Genomic DNA, 18,501 nt, shown 5'->3' with positions numbered 1-18,501 from the left:
AAACCAGTTCAATGAACTAAATCAGTGGACATTTAATAGTAATGGATGATTTCAGCTGATGAAAAGACATTGATTTGCAGAAACCAACACTAATATATAGCAAGTGGTTTTAAATACTATGTTCAAAGCAGTAAGTAGAGATGGACGATATTGGAAATTTTATATCGTGATATATTGTCAAAAAAATATCATCACAGACGATAACATACAATATTTTTTCCATATCATGATATAGGCAATATAGTGTCTCCACAATATACATATATCACCAAAATATCATGATGAAATATTACCAACATGATATATATCGCTAAATATCATGATGATATATCACAGACATGATATATATATATATAGCCAAAATATCGTGATGATATATTGCCAACGTGATATACAGGGTGTTCCGGGAGGAAGCAGCAATACTTTGGGAACTGGTAGTATGGGTGATTCTAAGCAAAAAAGTTCATAGGAACATGGGTCCGATTTTGAACGATAACTGAGATATGAACAAAAATAAAAATTATGTAGGAAAACTTAAACAAAAACAGTAACAAGTAAAACATGGCAATGTAATGGTAATTGCATAAGTAAATACGAGAAGGGAGATGCTTATACTAATCTTTATTGCATGAATTTGTGGTGTAGCAGTAATTAGTACACAATAATTAAGTAATGAAGCAAGCAATAAATGTAGAACTGCTCATTCCAGTCAGTTGATCATTTAACATCTGAATTCCACCTACTCTAATCGATGGATTGGTCGTTGTTGTCGTCGTGGTAGTGTTCTGGTTTCGTCGCCACCTTGTTTGCCCAACCTAACCCCTCTTGATTTCTGTTTATGGGGGTGGATGAAGCAGGAGGTTTACTAGGAAAGGGTGAATACAAAGGATGAACTGCACATTCGCATTATGAATGCTGCTGCATTAATCCGGGAACATCATCGGGAACTTTGTAGTGCAACACAAGATGTCCTCCGATGTGCTCAAAAGTGCATTGATGTTGGTGGTGGTATTTGTGAAAATCTGCTCTGACCTGCTATCATTTCTGTGGCCTTTTCCCTCCTTACATTCATTCATGTAAGTACTGACCAGCAGGTGCTAAAATTTCATTTTTCTACATTTATTGCTTGCTTCAATACTTAATTATTGTGTACTAATTACTGCTACACCACAAATTCATGCAATAAAGATTAGTATCAGCATGTCCCTTCTCATATTTACTTACACATGTACCATTACATTGCCATGTTTTACTTGTTACTGTTTTTGTTTACGTTTTCCTACATCAATTTTATTTCTGTTTATATCTCCATTATCGTTCAAAATCGGACCTATGTTCATATGAACTTTTTTGCTTAGAATCACCCATACTACCAGTTCCCAAAGAATTGCCGCTTCCTCCCAGAACACCCTGTATAATGCCAAAATATCATGACAATATATTGCCAATATGATTTATATCATCAAAATATGATGATATATCATCTAGTTGTTATCACCTGGGTGATATTTTTACAATATCGTGATATATTGCCCAACACTAGCAGTAAATAATCTGAGGCCATGATTTTCACACAGTCATGCACCTGAGCAGCAACATTGCATTTGCACCTTGGTGTATAGGAGTAAATACTTTTCGTTTGGAAGGTTGAAACATTTGTTTCTCATTATTCTGTATTTTAAAATGAAAATTCATGTGTGGCCTGGTGCTTTGAGTTGAAGATATAAGGACCCTTGATATTGTCATGAAAATAATGAAAAGTTTGAAAGTGAATATAGGCATGTCATGAAGATACTTTCCAATGCATGCTGCTGATATTGGAATATTAGAACTGGTATTTGAATGAGTAAAAATCTGATATTTAAACCATTTCCAATACTCTATATTTCTTATATTAAAAAGTTTCATAAAAGAAAGTATAGCAGTGGTTCCCAAAGTGTGCTTACAGGGTCACCACGAAATGATCCAATATTTTCAGTGAAATGATAGTGATTAACATGAATATGATTGTTCCAAATACTGGTATGTGCTTATTTAGTACTTTTTACTTGTCAAATATTTCTGAATTTGAAATATGTATTTATTTTTTAACTTAAGGCAAGCAACCTAACCACACTAACTGAACATTGATAGATAGGACTAAATTCTGACTTTGGCACCACGGAAAAAAATTTGAAACACTAAAGGCACTGTGAAACTAAAATGTTTGGGAACCCCTGAATTCTTATAGTAAGTTGTAAGTTTGGGTTTTCCCATAGAAGCTATGGGATGCTTTTTTGGGGGGGAGGGGATGTGATGTTACATTTTGTCTAGATTTCTTTTGGCATTTTCATAGAATTGCAATTCAATCTCACCATTGATGCATCAAATATTTTAGCTCGTGGTCTTTGTTGGATTGTTGCCTTACACTTTTCCTTTCACATAGCTTACAAACTATGTCAAAATGTGCAAACTTTCGTTTTTTCTGTCAGGTGCTTGGTGAAATGTATCTTTCACAGAACTGAAATTACTATAATAAATTTTCATGATATGCACATGTTGTTCTGCCATGTTTAGCTCCATGACTACATTTACCATTGCCTACACCTGACAGTTGAGGTAGTCCGATATTATTTACCTGTAATAGATTGTTTTCTTGCAATGCTTTCTAATCTCTTACATTTGTTAAGTAACAACATATACTCAAATCAGTTAAATATTGGTATCACAATCTCTTCAAAAAAATTATTGGTGAGTAGAATACAGGGTGGCTGAAAAAAGGTAACCGAAACATAAGGTAATGGAAATTTTTTGGTTACCTTTTTCTGGGCCACCCTGTATAATCAACAAATTTAATGCTTCATCACATCAATAGTTGATACTAAAAATGGGGAAGTTCAAATCCATGATAATATTGGGGGAAGTTGACATTAAAATAAAAAGGGAAATTCATACTAAAAGTAAGACAGGGGGCACTAAATTATTTTTCACTAATATCGTAATAAAATAAAAGATAAAAAGTGAGTTAATGGTTCTGATATTGGTGTAACGAAATGTTCCACGAATTGCAAAGAAGCAGTATTGTGCATTGGAAGTTGACTGTAAAGAATACTCAGTAAAGAATTATTTAAACACTTTTTAGGCCAATGTAGATGCCTGCCAGGATGGACTGGACCTACTTGTGGAACACCCTGTCCCTCGGGAACATATGGAATCAACTGCACCCAGCATTGCAATTGTCTCAACGGAGGCAAGTGCCGTGCCAATGATGGCATGTGCCGCTGCCGTCCGGGATGGACTGGGCCACAGTGTACTGAAAGTGAGTATTTCAAAATTAATAAAAAGTAGTTTATTGGTTATTAAGGAACTAAAAATTCAGTAATGTGGTATTCTTTAATGTAAATAAGTTTCTCCATGGGCATGCATTTCATTGGTAATTACATTTAGAAGTGTATTAATAAATTATGTTCTTTTATTTTGCAGTTTGTCCAGAAGGATATTATGGTGACCATTGTATGAATGCCTGTGAATGCAAAAATGACAACTTCTTGTGCCATCCAATAAATGGCTGTGCGTGTCGCCATGGTTATGCAGGTATTTATATAATTCTACATTAGTACAATCTTTGAATATGGCAGTTGGCATAAGTTTTCACAAAAATTCTGTGTAAATAGTAAATCAAATGGCATTATGTCTATTTTATTGATATGATGAAGATGATCTCTTAGGTCAGCCAAATTAGCATATCAGGAATCCATAAACAACTCGGTGAAGAAATGTGTTTAATGCAATCTGATATGCAGTGTTTTACTTCTAAACTTTGATTGTCGAGATCTACCATTATAAACCTTATCAGATTTAATAGTGTGAATTTTAGGGTATAATCAGCGAAGAAGAATACACATAAGTAATTTCAAAAAAACTAAAATACAAAGAGTGGTTTAGTGGTTTGCATATTAGTCTTAAATATGAGCATTATAATGGATTAGATAAAATACTGACAGGTACACCAGAAACAAAAAATTCCCTGCTTTGTCATGTCACTTATTTTTTTAAAAATTGCGTGTAACCCTATGTAAGTGTTACAAACATTTTTATTCATTTTATATTAATAATACAAAAATTATATATTTGCAAAATACCCCCCCCCCCCCCCCAAAAACCTCCAATGCAACCAAATTGAGGCTAATCTTTTCATTACTTCATATGGTGTGTGGCACCAATTGTTTTAAACAAAAAAATGAAGCAAAACACATTTTAAAGTTTTTTATCTTTTTTTAAGGAGAAAACTGTGATGTCCAAATTCTTTCAAAGAACGTGCAAGAAAAAGATGAAAAAAGTTATGGAAGTGTTGCAGCAGGGATTGTTGTAGCCTTAATTCTTGTAGCAATGATAGTAGCTGTGTGGCTCTACTATAGAAGAAGGGTGGCAAGGCTAAAGAGTGAAATTGCTCATGTTCAATATATAGCTGATCCAAAAACTGCTCCTGGTAAGTAATATACATATAAGTGTAATTCAAGGTAAATTTTCCAAATTTTCAGGCTAAAAATAAAAATTTTGTAATAAAAATTAATTGATACTCATTTTGTGCTGAATAATTAGGACATCTTACAAGCACAATTTATTTATACAAAAAATTTCACAAATGAATATCACAGGAAGTTTAAGAAGTCATTATTTGTTTTCATTTCTTCATTACCAGTGCAAAAGTTTTAAAATTTAGCTGGGGCCGATTGGGTTTCAAAACCGGGAGGGCAAAGACAGTATATTTCCCTTTGCAGATTAGGTTTAGCATAGTGTGGGGCAAAAGTGGCAAAAAGTGGAGGGCATCTGCCCCCCCCCCCCCCCAATCGCTGCCACCGGCTGGGGCTGTTACATTCCTTGTGATGTCAACTACAGTTGAGATCCTACTTTAACAGCAGGTCCAGTCCCAATTAGCCTACTTCTGCTTAAAGTGCAAAGTGCTTAAAGTGTATAAAACTTAATATGGTTTATAAATTATATATTCTTGAAGCTTTCCTGGCGGCGAATATTGAAAAGGTTTTCTCGGGCAATCAGCCAGGTGATTTCCGGAAAGGCTTTCGAGAGCTAACATCACTCTCATCTTCAGGGAATGAAGTGCAGAGATAAGTCAGGGTGACGTTATATGTATTTGGTGTGGGAGGGGTCCGGTGTAGGTGGCGGGCCAATCAGGTGGTGTTTCTCTGACGTCCGCACTCCCAGTCGACTATCGCTAACCAGGCTGGGTCCAGTTCAAGTCCCATTCATTCCGTGAAGATGAGAGTGACGTTAGCTCTCGAAAGCTCAGAAGCCTTTCCGGAAACCTTTTCATATTATATTTTGCTTTCTATACATTGATAATATTCACTTCCTATTATATTGAACATATTCTGTACTAGATGTGTGAAGTCAGCGGTTTTTGGATGACCTTAACAAAATAGAATTGGTTAGTTTTTCAGCTTTTCCTAACTCATGGATCTGTTCTTAGGCAATAAAGCAAAAAAGCTGTGAATTTTTTTTATTAAAATCTTTATCCATGTGTAGAATCCATAGGATTGTATTTATTAGGTATCTCAGTTTTTCATATTTATGAAGAAAATTTTAGCAGAATTAAAGAAATCCCTAGTCTTGATATTCATTGAATTCCTATTCAGTATACTGCAAAATCACCACCTAGAATTGCTAGTATAGTTAAGACTGTTGTTATTTTCTTTTCTCAGATCGACATCATTTTGACAACCCTGTGTATGCATATCAGGGTTCGACTAAAACTGATGATGGGGCGACATTGCCTCTCAACAATGTCAAAATTAGAAATGACTTGAGTATGAAAAATAACACCAACTTGGAAAGACAAAAATTAGGTGCTACGTCAATGGACGATGATGACGACAGCCTGAAAGGTGAGTTTATTAAATTCTTTTGAGAATCATTCATTGTTCCTACTTGCTAAAACCACTGTCTCTTTTGCATGTATTCAAATTTTCTCTGCATTATAATGCTGGTTATTCATATAGAGAACAATTACTGTGCATCAAATATTTACCAATATATTAATAATAATAATAATCCTTGCACTATCTAGTAATCCTTTACTTTTAATATGAAGATTCTTGCAATGCAAAGTTGGACATAATGCATGTATTAATATTTGAACATTGAATTACAGTTGGAATACATTAGTCACTATAAACACTTTCTTTTGTTTTTATAGCCAAAACTACAAATTGATGAAGAAATACTGAAATAATTGTTCTTTCATTATTTGGTTTTTTACATATACGTCAAAAAAATATTAATTATGTTAACACTTCTTTATAGAATTTTCAGGAACTGCAAAATAGAGTATCTCCTAATTAAATTTAATATAGTATATGTGTGTACGCTAAAATATAATAGTTTGAATAATAATTTTTGAAGGTAAATTTAATACTAATGATCATTCTATTTTTAACTTGGGGTGTTAATACTTGAAAATTCATAATTTCTGTGTGTGTGTCTGGTTTATTGTCAGTTTTTCTTGTCCTTAATGCAAATGCAGATAAAATGGTATAGAGTGGAAAGGGCTGTTCTCAAAGTTTTTGTTCTCATACACAAAGGTGGTACAAGATATTTTTAGAGACATGTATTATTTTAAGGTGTCAGTTTGTTTTAAAATGTTTTTCATCACAGAAAGAATAATGGTGAACAATAATAAGCTGATTGCATTATGTAAACAATTGTTTATTTTTAAAAAATAATCATATTCCTTTCCACTCTATATCCATGATGGGAATGAGTCTTGTACATTTACTGTACAAGTAACATTCGAAAGTAAGTTGTTTTTTTATAGTGCATGACAAAAGATGCATGCCAACACATGTTGCATTATAAAAATTGGGAAAATCATTTCTGCATCACAAATTTTAAAATGCCGCCATCTTTATGTTAACTCCAAATATGTATAAATTACAAAGTACCAATGTAAGTCGGTAACGCGTCTGACTACCATGCTCAAGGTCCCGGGTTCGATCCCCGGCCGGTTCAAATCCGGGAACTTTTCTAACGGTGGAAGCGGCCCCGGCGCCTACCCAGCGTCGAATAACATGGGTACCTGGGGGAAACCCTGGGGGGTAAAGGCGGTCAGGGGCGTGATGCTGATCACATCACCCCCACTCACGACCGGATCAAGAAAGTGTGGGGCGTTACCCCCACACCCCCTATACGCCTTCATGGCGTGGTGCTATGCACAGGGGAACACTTTACCTTTTATCAATGTAAATTTTACTAATAATAAATTTAACAGTATTGTCTGATATAAAATTATCGAGGATTGAATGAAAAAACAAATTCATCATCTTTGATGAATTTTGATGGGTTTATTGTAGAAAGAGAAGCAGCATACAGTAGTACAAATTTATTTTGTAGGGAAAGTCCACTTTATGCACAGAAATACTAATTGGGATAGGACCTACAGTTTAAAGTGAGATCTGAATCAGGTGAACTCTTGGAACAAGACTGGAAAAATTCCACCCTGGGAATCGGAAGTCGGGGTTTCCTGCACGGCAGTCTGCTGCTCTACCAACTAGACCACCGAAACTCCACTAAAGTTAAAAGAACTTGGAACTAAAAATTTTTGCTAGATATTTTCAGTATATTAATTTGTTTATTTTCCTGTAGTTTACGGTTGTTACAAGCATAAGAAAACAGTTTTTCGTTGTGACGTTTCAGGAGAACACACGCTCCCTTCATCAGACATTAATTTTAATTTTGACTAAAGATACAGTTATAACAATGGTTAGCAATTTTTTAAACAAAAAGAATCTGTTATATAACGGATGTTGTCAATGTTAGATTGTTGTAGTATAACGGATTATTTTTGTTTAAAAAAATTGCTAACCATTGTTATAACTGTATCTTTAGTCAAAATGAAAATAAATGTCTGATGAAGGGAGCGTGTGTTCTCCTGAAACGTCACAACGAAAAACTGTTTTCTTATGCTTGTAACAATCGTAAACTACAGGAAAATAATTCTACAATGCAACTAATACATACAAGAAAAAAAATATTAATTTGCTACTGTGTCATTCCTGAAACATGAATAATGTTTATATTGGTACTTTTTATCGGTAAAAATCTCATATTGGTCCATATCTACAGAAACATGCAATTTATATAGGCAACAGAAAGTTAGTTTATTTATTCGTATCAAATCAGCAAATTGAAAGTATCTTCACTAATAAATCAATGTCATTAACTGTAGATTAATTTAATCCCTAATTTATATGCAATATATTTGTTGACACATGCGAAGTGGTGATGGGTGTGGCAGGTTTTCTAACAATCAATACAAATGGTGTGGTATGTTTTTGTTCCTAGGACGCAAGCAAAAGAAATTATCCACCAAGAAACCACCGGCACCGGAAACTCCTACAGGCAAGGGACAAAAACTTGTTTAAGTAACAATGCATATTGTAGGACATACTGTGATAGAAAAACTACAGCGTTACAAATATTTATTTTACGTACAATATATATTTTTGAGTATTCTGATGCATGATTTGTTTAATAGTAGCAGTGCCTGTGTTGTGTCAAAAGTTTGTCTAGTAGGTAGTAATATTTTGTTAATGTGAGATTTATGCTATAAATGTTGGAAAATTAATCAATAGTATTATTTGGTGTTCACCTTGTATCGTAGTATAAATTTAAAGAATTGTTTGTGCAAGTAGAAAAGTTTGTTACTAGCTGTATACAAGTTTTATGTCGCTGGTTTAGTGCATGTTATATATAAGGTAATACATTAATTGGGGTGGGAGTTCTCAAGTTATGTACTAATGTTTCTCATAATTAATCCAAAACTGTTGTGAACGTAAGTCAATCATCTACCCCCTATTTTTTATCATAAGTTTAAATATTTTTTTAAAAAAATGTTAGTGTATTCTTGTGAGATGAATAGTATTTAAAAGAAAGCCAATATTTCTCAAAATTTCAGTAAATTTTATAAGACAATAACTAATTAAAAATTATGAGAAGTAATTTTAGGAAAAATTTGGTTTTGGGAATCTTTGAGAATAATTGCAAATATTTAATAATGAGAGCACAGGCATATTTTATCATTATTTCATATCAACCATACTGAACTAATAACAAAAATCAAATTACATTCTTGGTTTTCACAAGATAAATTATTTATCCTATAGACAATAAGTTAACAATAAACCAGGTAATGGTTGGGTATAAAATTAATAAAATAATATGGTTAAATGGCTACACTTGTAAGTTTGAACCTGCAAACTGGTCTTCCAATGATGTTGCAATGATAGAAGCTTGTCCGACTGTCAGGTAAGCACTCAATGTGGTTTTTGCATTCTACACAATGTAGAACATGCACCTGGTTGTGGGGTTTAGCATGCAATATTGCAAAATTATTCATCCTACGTGTATATACACCAGTGTTAGATGATCTCACTCAAACGGTTTCATGAATGTTGTTTTGTGCGCGTTGGAACATGGTAGACTGAATTAAATATGCTTTGGTGATGGGTTTGTATATGATTTTCGACATCTGATATACATAATAGTGCATTTTAAGCACTTGTTAACTTATTGCAATGAATTAAATTAAAAACATCTTCCCTTAGTCGAAAAATATAATGCCCAAAATCTAGTGTGGTCGTATCATTGGAAGAATGAGATTAATAGCTTGTTTTACTTGCACTATTTTTAGTGAAATTGTTAGCATTAACTCATGTCTACTAGCCACGCTGTAGCCCATAATTATTTGTATGCATTTGAATGTGTGGCAATAACAGATAATGTTAACATGATGATATCCTGCTTTTGGGACTAGCAAGGCAGCATGCTCTATTGCAGTAATTTTTTCCATTATAAATAAAACATAAACATGGCCATTTTAACATTAAATATTGAACACAATTTCCACATACTCTACTGTGCTGTGTAACTTGTTTCAAAGTTCCTTCCTGTCTTCACATAATGTGCATGTGAATCTGCTTCCAAATGACAACCAGCCTTAAAAAAAATATACATGGAAAAGCAAACACTGCTTTACAATAGGTGGGTTTCATGTGACGTCAGAATTCGTACCGCCGCCATGTTTGCAGCAAAGCTGTTTGTCGTCTGCAAGGAAATACCCACCATGCAGCGTTTGTTACACCTGCCGGTAACATTGCATAAAAATGCAACAAAAAGGCCAACTCTAGTTCACCTGTGTTTATTTACGTGAACCAGCTACATGGAATCAGTTTGTTTTCGTATTTATTAGTGGTTTGGATTTTGCTTGAAATATTTACATCCAGTAAGTAAACTATGTTACCCGCTCGGGGTGGGAGAAAGTGGTCATTCATGACCTTGAGTACAGATTAACTGATAATTACAAGACAGCCATTATCTTCTATGTTTCCTTTTAACGTTTGTTCAAGCGCAATAATTTGAAATGTTGAGTTGTTCAAAAACATTAATTTCACTCCTTGTTTCAACAATTTGGGATATGAAGGCCTTGGTTAGCACAACGCACTACGATGCTAGGGGTATCGGATTCGAATCTCGGCCTGGGCATGGCTGATCTTAACGACTAGCCAAATGCAGCAGAAAAACGAAGTAAAATAAACCAAATAAATCAATCAATTTGAGATACTTTGATATATCATTAACATGTTTTAACCAAGCAGTGTTTTTTTCTGACAGTACGCAAAACCCACTACTGGCCCCTTTTCTCATGAATACGATAACAATTAACATTGTGTTAATGAATGAAATATAAATAATCAAGTACAAGCGTGCAAGTATCAAGATGAATTTAAACTTAACACCTTTCTACCAAATAAAACAATAACAAGGAAACGCTACTTGCAAGTCTGATAAAAAACACCAGTTCTATCCATTAGTATTTGTACTAAAAGTCACAGAGGAATGCGATATATGAACTTACCTGAAAAGAAATGTACTGTACTGTTTGTTTTGTTCATTAATGTTGGCACGATTTATTCTCTCCATGACGGCGTATTCTAATCAACATCGGAAAAGTCTGTGCCATGAATTGCACCTTCTGTTCTTTCTAGGAAAATTCTAGGATAAACGTGAGTGCCTGTTAGACCTAAACAACCTAATATTGCACAAAGTATACCATCGTAAACAAGGTTCAAAACTCACGCCCGCCCGCTTGAATTCAGAATGTTTACAAGAACCTGCCACAATCATGGCTACTTGATCCCACAATGCAACAGTTTGTGACATAGGTGAAACACACCTATATGTAACAGATAATTATACTACAAATGGTGTTTCATCACTCATCCCCATTTTTGCGATTAACCAAAAGTGGTAGAAAAGTGAAGTAAAATAAACCAATCAATCAATATTATTGCTTTTAGTGAATAGAGAACATTCTTGTACTGTTATAATGAATTAGTACAGTGAAGCCCTTACTGTTAGGTGGCTTGCTTTACGTTAAAAAATAATCTCATATCCCGAAACATTTTATATGTTAAAAGTACTAAAACCACATGTAGACTAACAGTGAAATGTAAGCCAGCTACAGCATCCCAGGGTGCTGTGGTGCACACTTTGGGAACCACTGGTTAAGTATATTCAAGTAACATGTGCCAGACCCTGTGGCCGAGTGGTTAGCACATCGCGCTGCGATGCCAAGGATCCCGGGTTCGAATCCCACGTGGGCTTGGTTGCTTGTGAATGTCCATTCATCAATTTCATCATTTCATCACTCATCCCCATCTTCACAAATTATCCAAAAGGCACAAAACGTGAAGTAAAATAAACTAAATCAATCAAGCAACATGTACGAGGCTTCACTAATCATGCTAAGACTGATACAGTGTCACCAAATCTCATCTTTAACAATTACACTCCAATCAAATTGAAATGTAGAAGGTAAATTGTTAATTACTAAGAGTGTAAATATAGGGTACACATTATGTAATGGCTGAAATATGTGTGTATGTGTATGTATATATGTGTCTGTACTTGTGTGTGTATACGAGGTGTGGCTAGAAAAAAATCGGACTGTTGCTACAAAACATTTTATTGGTTATTTTGTACAATACGAACACTATCCCCTTCAAAGTACTCCCCTGCACTATCGATACACCGCTCCATACGAATCTTCCATTGCTGGAAATCATTTTCTAAACTATGTTTATGACCTGTCACGTTTGTTTTCACAGATTCTACAGTCGTAAATCTGGTTCCTTTCAGTGCTGATTTGACCTTTGGGAATAAAAAAAAAAGTGGTACGGAGATACATCCAGCGAATAGGGTGGATGTTTTAACATTTGAATCCCATGCTTGGCCAAAAAAGCCTTGACTGACAATGCTGTGTGGGCAGGAACACTGTCCTCCATGACTTGCATTTCCACAAATCAGGTTGTTGCCTACTCACGAAGGGTCATCAGCACTGTAATGTAATAATGTTGGTTGACAGTTTGACCTTCGGGTACCCAATTCGAATCAATTCACCGACATTTGCAATGTTTGATTTCGTTTTTGACATGCAAGGCCGTCCAGGATGCGAGTCGTCCGTTATCAATTCTCGTCCCTCTTTAAACCTTTGAAACCACTCAAACACTTGCGTGCATGATAAACAATAACCACTCATCTCCCTACACTTCCTTCAACAAACCATAAGTTTCTGTGGCGGATTTTCTGAGTTTCATAAGAAACTTCACATTGATACACTGTTCCCCTTTCACACTTAACATTTTTCCGACGGTGCACAGATGTACGGTTCAATTTGTCTACAAGCTACAGCGGAACTGAACACCACGCACCCTGGGCAATCACACAGTCGATAGGCAGGATATCACGTTATACACTCATGCACCGCCTGACCTTGACGCGCTTGCCGTTTGTCGACAGCAACATTAATCCGTTTTTTTTCTAGCCACACCTCGTATATAACTTCATAATGTGGAATGCTAGCATGAATTTACAGCATTGTTTTACAGATCAGAAACAAGACCAGGTCTGCAATGTGCTTAACTGTATATTTCTGCGGGTTGGAATGTTAGAAGCATTTGCTTGAATATTTTTCTTTTAATGATTTGAATTATATCACTCTTAGAGGATGGTGTTGGTTTTTTTATTTCAGTGACTTCTTTCCACGTTAATTTGGTTCATTTTTCCTCTTTCAGGAGCATATGGATTGGAATATGAGCATCCCGATTTGAAGAATCGGGCAGCGAATGCAGGAAATCCAAACCTGAATGTGTATCACAGCATAGAAGATCTGCGGGATCCAAACAAACTTGATCACGTTTACGATGAGATTAAACAAAAGGAAGGGGGTTCATCAAAGGAGCTAGGTGGGTGTTTACATCCTGTACTTCAACTGTGCATTTTTTTTTATTATTGTTGTTGCAGTTTTCTTGAATGAATGCACTGCTGAAACATCATGCTTTGATTATTCTAATTCGGTTTCTATTTTCGCTATTTTTTTCAGCTGTGATGGTCCAAATTTAACATTGCTTTTCTACCTCTTAAGTTAATTGTGATGAGGATGAATAATAAGACGAATGATTAGACAAAAACAATGATTCATCCATGTGCATTACCCAGGATTTAAACCTGGGCTCTGGCATCACAGCATTAAGACTGGCAAGGGTGATCGAATTGTTAGGCTTTTTTCATCCATAGAGACCTGATCCTGATTCTTAGGATGGGTGTATTTTTTTTCTGACAATGTCCCTGCATAGAGTGGATCACCAAAAGGATAATCGATGGGTGTACCTTGAGACAACCCTGGAGGTAAAGGCAGCTGAAGTATGGTGCTGACCACACCCCCATCTATTCTCTCTTTTTTGGGTATTTTAATCCTTTTCTTTTCTTCTGTGTTATCATGCAGATGGAAGTTAAGGATAATTTATGGACAGGCATAGCCACCCCTACACACAGAATGAGAGTGTGTGTGTAGCAAATGAGAAGAAAAGAGGAAAAACTCACCGGACACTGGAAAATTTAAAATTTTCTCTGCTGCTGGCTGCATCTTCAGTTGTAGAAAAAAAGAAATGACAGAAATGGAAAGTTGCGAGGTCCAGATCAAAGATATACAGTGGAACCCCAATTTTACATTACTTGACTTTGAAAAAACGTAAAATCAAGGTTTCGCTGTAGTCTGTATGAAAAAACAGGGTTTTCTCACCAGGCATGTTGAAAACTCTTGAGTGGTAGGGTGAAGCTTGGGGGGAGGTGAAGAAGGGAGGGTTGGAGGATTTTATCAAGGGGGGTTATTTCTAAAACTTTCCCCAAATTCACACTACCATTCTTTTATTATACTTTAACTAAATAATAATACTGAATTACTACTAATACCACTACTACTATTAAGTAGTAGAGATCTACATAAATATAGTATTTATGAAAGAAATAGAACGAAATTACTTTCTAAGTAGTCATTCGATTTTTATCAAATTCTGGGAGCATTTTTTTGTTTCTTTGTTACGAAATAATTGTCTGGTCAACAAGGTGAGACATTTTAAGTGTGAAGAAAATCCACAAAAACAAGAAAATAAATTGAAATAATGAAAGTATGGAACTCATCCAAGGAGCTACGGTGGTCTGGTCGGTAGAGCGTCTGACAACCACGTGGGAGATCCGGGTTCAATTCCCGGAATTGGTTGGAATATTTCCGGCTTCTTGCCTGCACAAATGTCACCGATAATTCACATCTGGATTGTCTTGCTGTTCTTACCAACAAAACATTTTGCAATAGTTAAGCTTATTGTTGTTTGAATAATTGTCTAGTCAACAAGGTGAGACATTTTAAAGAGACACATTCAAACTTGCTGCAGTAAATAATGGGAAGGCACACTGGTGATTGTATTCTTGTCTGCCTAGCCTTTGTCTATACATTAGCCGCTTTCAACAAACCAAGAACTTTCTTTAGTTAATTCTCATTGTTTGCACAAAAAAATAAATGTTCATTGAACACTGGTGTACGTAGAGGGGTGGCTGATGGGGTTACAGACCCTAACGAAATTTTGAGAAAATCAGAATTTTCAAACAAAAATCCAAAAAGAACTTTAAAGAATCAAAATGTGTAAATGCGATTACCATTTTTGTTTTTGAATACAATTTTAATAGACTGAAAAGCTCTAAAAATACGAAATATTTTATTATGCATCCTGCCCTCCAAAACGAAGCCATGTACTATCCACATTTACTATTCCAGCCCCTCCCGAAAAAAAAAATCCTGTGTACGCCAGTGTATTGAACATTGTTGCAACTGAGATACAAAACAACTTTTTTCTCTTTTAAATCATAGTTGCCCTCATATTTTATTTTCAAGAATTCATGTTTATTTTCACTCTGAAAGATGCATGCGTTTGGAATGCTGTGCTTTTCTCCGTGCTGCATGGAAATAATTCAAATTATTATTATCATTGGTAGTAGTAATAGTAATTGTGTTGTCACAGATCTTCAACTGTGATAAATTGGTCATTTTGATTTTTTCCACAGCATTTTTCATAATATTTTACAAGCTCTAACTAACTAACTCTCTAGCCTTCTTAAACCTGAAGGTTCATGGCTGCAGCAACACAGGCCTTCCATCTGTCCCTATCCTGAGCAAGATCTATATACTCTTTTCCATCCTTACCGATTTCCTTTAGGTCCATCTCAACGTTGTCCCTCCATCTTCGTCTTGGCCTTCCTATAGGTCTGTTACCATCAGGTTTCCCAACAAGAATCCTGTAAACTCCTCTTTCCTCTCCCATTCGTGCCACATGGCCTGCCCACCTAAGTCTTCTTGATTTAATCATTTTACAAGCTCAAGGGGGAAAAATAAAACCCCATAACCCCCCCCCCTTGCGTACGCCACTGGATTGGCCTTATACAGGCAAGAGGGTGTGGTTGGTGTGTTCATTTAACGTGCTCCATTCTTCGCCATACACATTTCTAAAGCTTCTAGTTGCTTTTCCTAACTTCTTCGTGGCATTCAGGTCTCTGCACCATACGATACTACACTCCACACAAAACACTTCATTAGCATCTTTCTTAGTTTGTTCAAAGGGCCACAAAGTGCTATTTTCATTGACTTCCTGACTGCAGATATCAATTTGTTACCCAGAATTCAAACGTAGGATCCTTGGCATTTAAATCCACTTTACGCTCAGGTAGGCTAATTGGGACTGGCCTACAGTTGGACCTGTACTGCACAGCTCTTGATTGCATGGCGACAGCATTACATCCCTTGATTAATGACCCCATACTTGATACCCAACTTGAATATGAATTCTTTTTTAATTCTAGACCTGGAATATGATCATCTGGACTACAGCCGGCCAGGCAGTTCCTGGAAGCCTCATTATCAGTGCATGGCAAACGGGTTCTCTCTCCCTCACAGAAGGGGCTCAAAGGAAAACAACCTCTCAAAGGATGACAATGAGGAAGTATAAATCACTAAATTTATCGCGAGTGAGCAGTGAATGGATTCTTCATCTAGAAGTGAATGTGTGCTTGTGTGCGTTTCTCATGTACAGAAGTATTACGCGTTTCTGCCATGAATTTGTAACATGTAAACAACAGGACTCTTGCATCAAGATGGAGAAAAAAGTGGCTTAATATGTGAACATTGAATTATAAACTACCGTTAATTCTACTTTCACAAACTTTCCATGCAAACCTGTGATCTTTTAGAAAAAATGTCTAGATGCGAGCCTGTATGCAGCTGACTTCGAACAATTTTCGCGATGTTTATAATGTGTTATTAAATATTATATTTTAAAACATTCCTTACATTCAAAGTAAGTGTACATATATTCTGTGTGGTTGTGTGATGTTTACAATTTTATGCACGGTTTTTAAAGAATTATTTGGAAAGCGAGAAACATTTGTATAACAATTCTGAAACTAAATATCTTTATTAAGTGAAATATAATTAATTTTTAGATCATAGATTATTTTAGTAAATTCTCATTTATAATTTTTGTTATGAATTAAGATTAATTATAGCTCAAATATAAAAATTTATCAAATTTTGCAATTTGTGTGCAATGTATTAGTAACACTTGAGTTGTGATATGTTGTAGATATTATTCCCCGATTTATGAATTATTTTAGAAGTTATTCTATATTTGATACCACTGTCATATTGCCATTTCTGCAAAAGTAATCTTTTAATAAAAAAAGTTTTAAATATTTGTTAAATAATGCCAAAAACAATTTTATTGTATTGTTATGATTCAATATTAAAACAGAGGAGCTTGAAAATATAATTTCCATTTTTAAAAGATTGGGACATATTTTAATCATATTAAATTTTCGTATATCAGGTTGCTCTTTAGTATTATTACATAAAAGTATTAGTAATAATAATGTTAATTATCTACTTTGTATTATGTCAGCTTATGTAAAAAGAAAAAATAATGACATCTGAATCAAGACTGCCATTTTTTTGCAATAATTTAACTGTTGTGCACTCCCAAGTTTAATTCTATACGATAACTACATCAATTACACAATGGAAATTAAGGAAAAATATTAATAATAATTACATTTTAAAATTATAACTGTTAAATGAAAAGAAAAGGTAATGCCAGTCTTCCTCATGTACTTTTAAGCAATTTTTTTTCCTAACAAGTGTAAAGATCATCAGATATTCTTATGAAACTCCACCATGTTTATACGTGTAGTAATAATTAGGAACAAATCATTGTAAAAAAAAATCCAACTCTATACACGAAAGAATTATGTCACTTCAATGTTTCAATTTCACTGTTGAAATTTATAACAAAAATAATGAAATAAAACTGAGGGTTATAAAGCAGATATTAGATTTGCAGGTGTCTGAAACAGTCATGTGTGAAAAAAAATAGTAACAAGGTTACAACTAATATGCAGTATTAATTACTGAGCACTGTTAGTAAAATAGTAAATAAATGGATTTTATATTATGAGAGGATACAAATAAAAATAAAAAATATGGTTACTGAAGGCAACTGTGCCACAATGATGTGGAAGAACTGACTGTAATGACAAAGTGTATACTACGTAAGAAAAAAAAAAGCTTGTAGCTCTAAAACAATTGTAATATTTTTTACAACTTTTCTATGTTAAGGGTACTTGTTCTCATTGTATATTTATATTTAAACTATTGCACTTCTGTCAAGATGTATATATAATAAGTTTTATATGAGGTTCACAGATTCTAGCCATAGTTGCTGTGTACAATTTATTTTAAAAACATGTTGTTTTAATATTATCTATTAAATGCCAAAAGGGACAGTGTGTTCATTATTTTCTTTCAAATTTCGGAGATGTTCTAGTCTGGGAACCATCTACCATAGCAACCAATGAAATTGAATAAAAACAATAAATAATAGTTATTTTACTAATTATTATTACCTCTTGGGTCCTTTCATTTTGGATTATTTACATTAGCAGCCTTTAGCAAAATGAATGGTTGATTGTTCTTTTTGTGGCTGAACTGATTATACCTATACCAATTTTCACTGATACCTCTGCTCAATAACAAAAGTTGTTCAAAATACAGGGTGATCCATTTGAGAT

The 18,501-nt window shown here is 34.6% G+C and overlaps 1 protein-coding gene across 4 annotated transcripts in view; it reads left to right on the top strand.

Annotated features, from left to right (window-relative positions):
* Positions 1-17,888, top strand: part of drpr (multiple EGF like domains draper) — a 174,012-nt gene extending 156,124 nt beyond the window's left edge. For 3 of the 4 annotated variants that reach the window (XM_083110765.1, XM_083110761.1, XM_083110762.1), the window contains 7 exons: positions 3,122-3,298; positions 3,463-3,573; positions 4,262-4,468; positions 5,700-5,882; positions 8,338-8,394; positions 13,128-13,298; positions 16,243-17,888. In XM_083110765.1, the coding sequence (XP_082966891.1) occupies positions 3,122-3,298; positions 3,463-3,573; positions 4,262-4,468; positions 5,700-5,882; positions 8,338-8,394; positions 13,128-13,298; positions 16,243-16,388 (1,052 nt within the window). In that variant the 3' untranslated portion in view covers positions 16,389-17,888. The remainder of the gene's footprint in view (positions 1-3,121; positions 3,299-3,462; positions 3,574-4,261; positions 4,469-5,699; positions 5,883-8,337; positions 8,395-13,127; positions 13,299-16,242) is intronic. The other variant, XM_083110763.1, reaches the window with a different exon arrangement.
* The last annotated feature ends 613 nt before the right edge of the window (positions 17,889-18,501 follow it).

Source organism: Lepisma saccharinum, chromosome 24 (genome assembly GCF_977018435.1).
Source record: "Lepisma saccharinum chromosome 24, izLepSacc3.1, whole genome shotgun sequence".
NCBI lineage: Eukaryota > Metazoa > Arthropoda > Insecta > Zygentoma > Lepismatidae > Lepisma > Lepisma saccharinum.
Note: the sequence above shows the minus strand (reverse complement) of the source record. Positions and strands in the feature narration are given on the sequence as shown.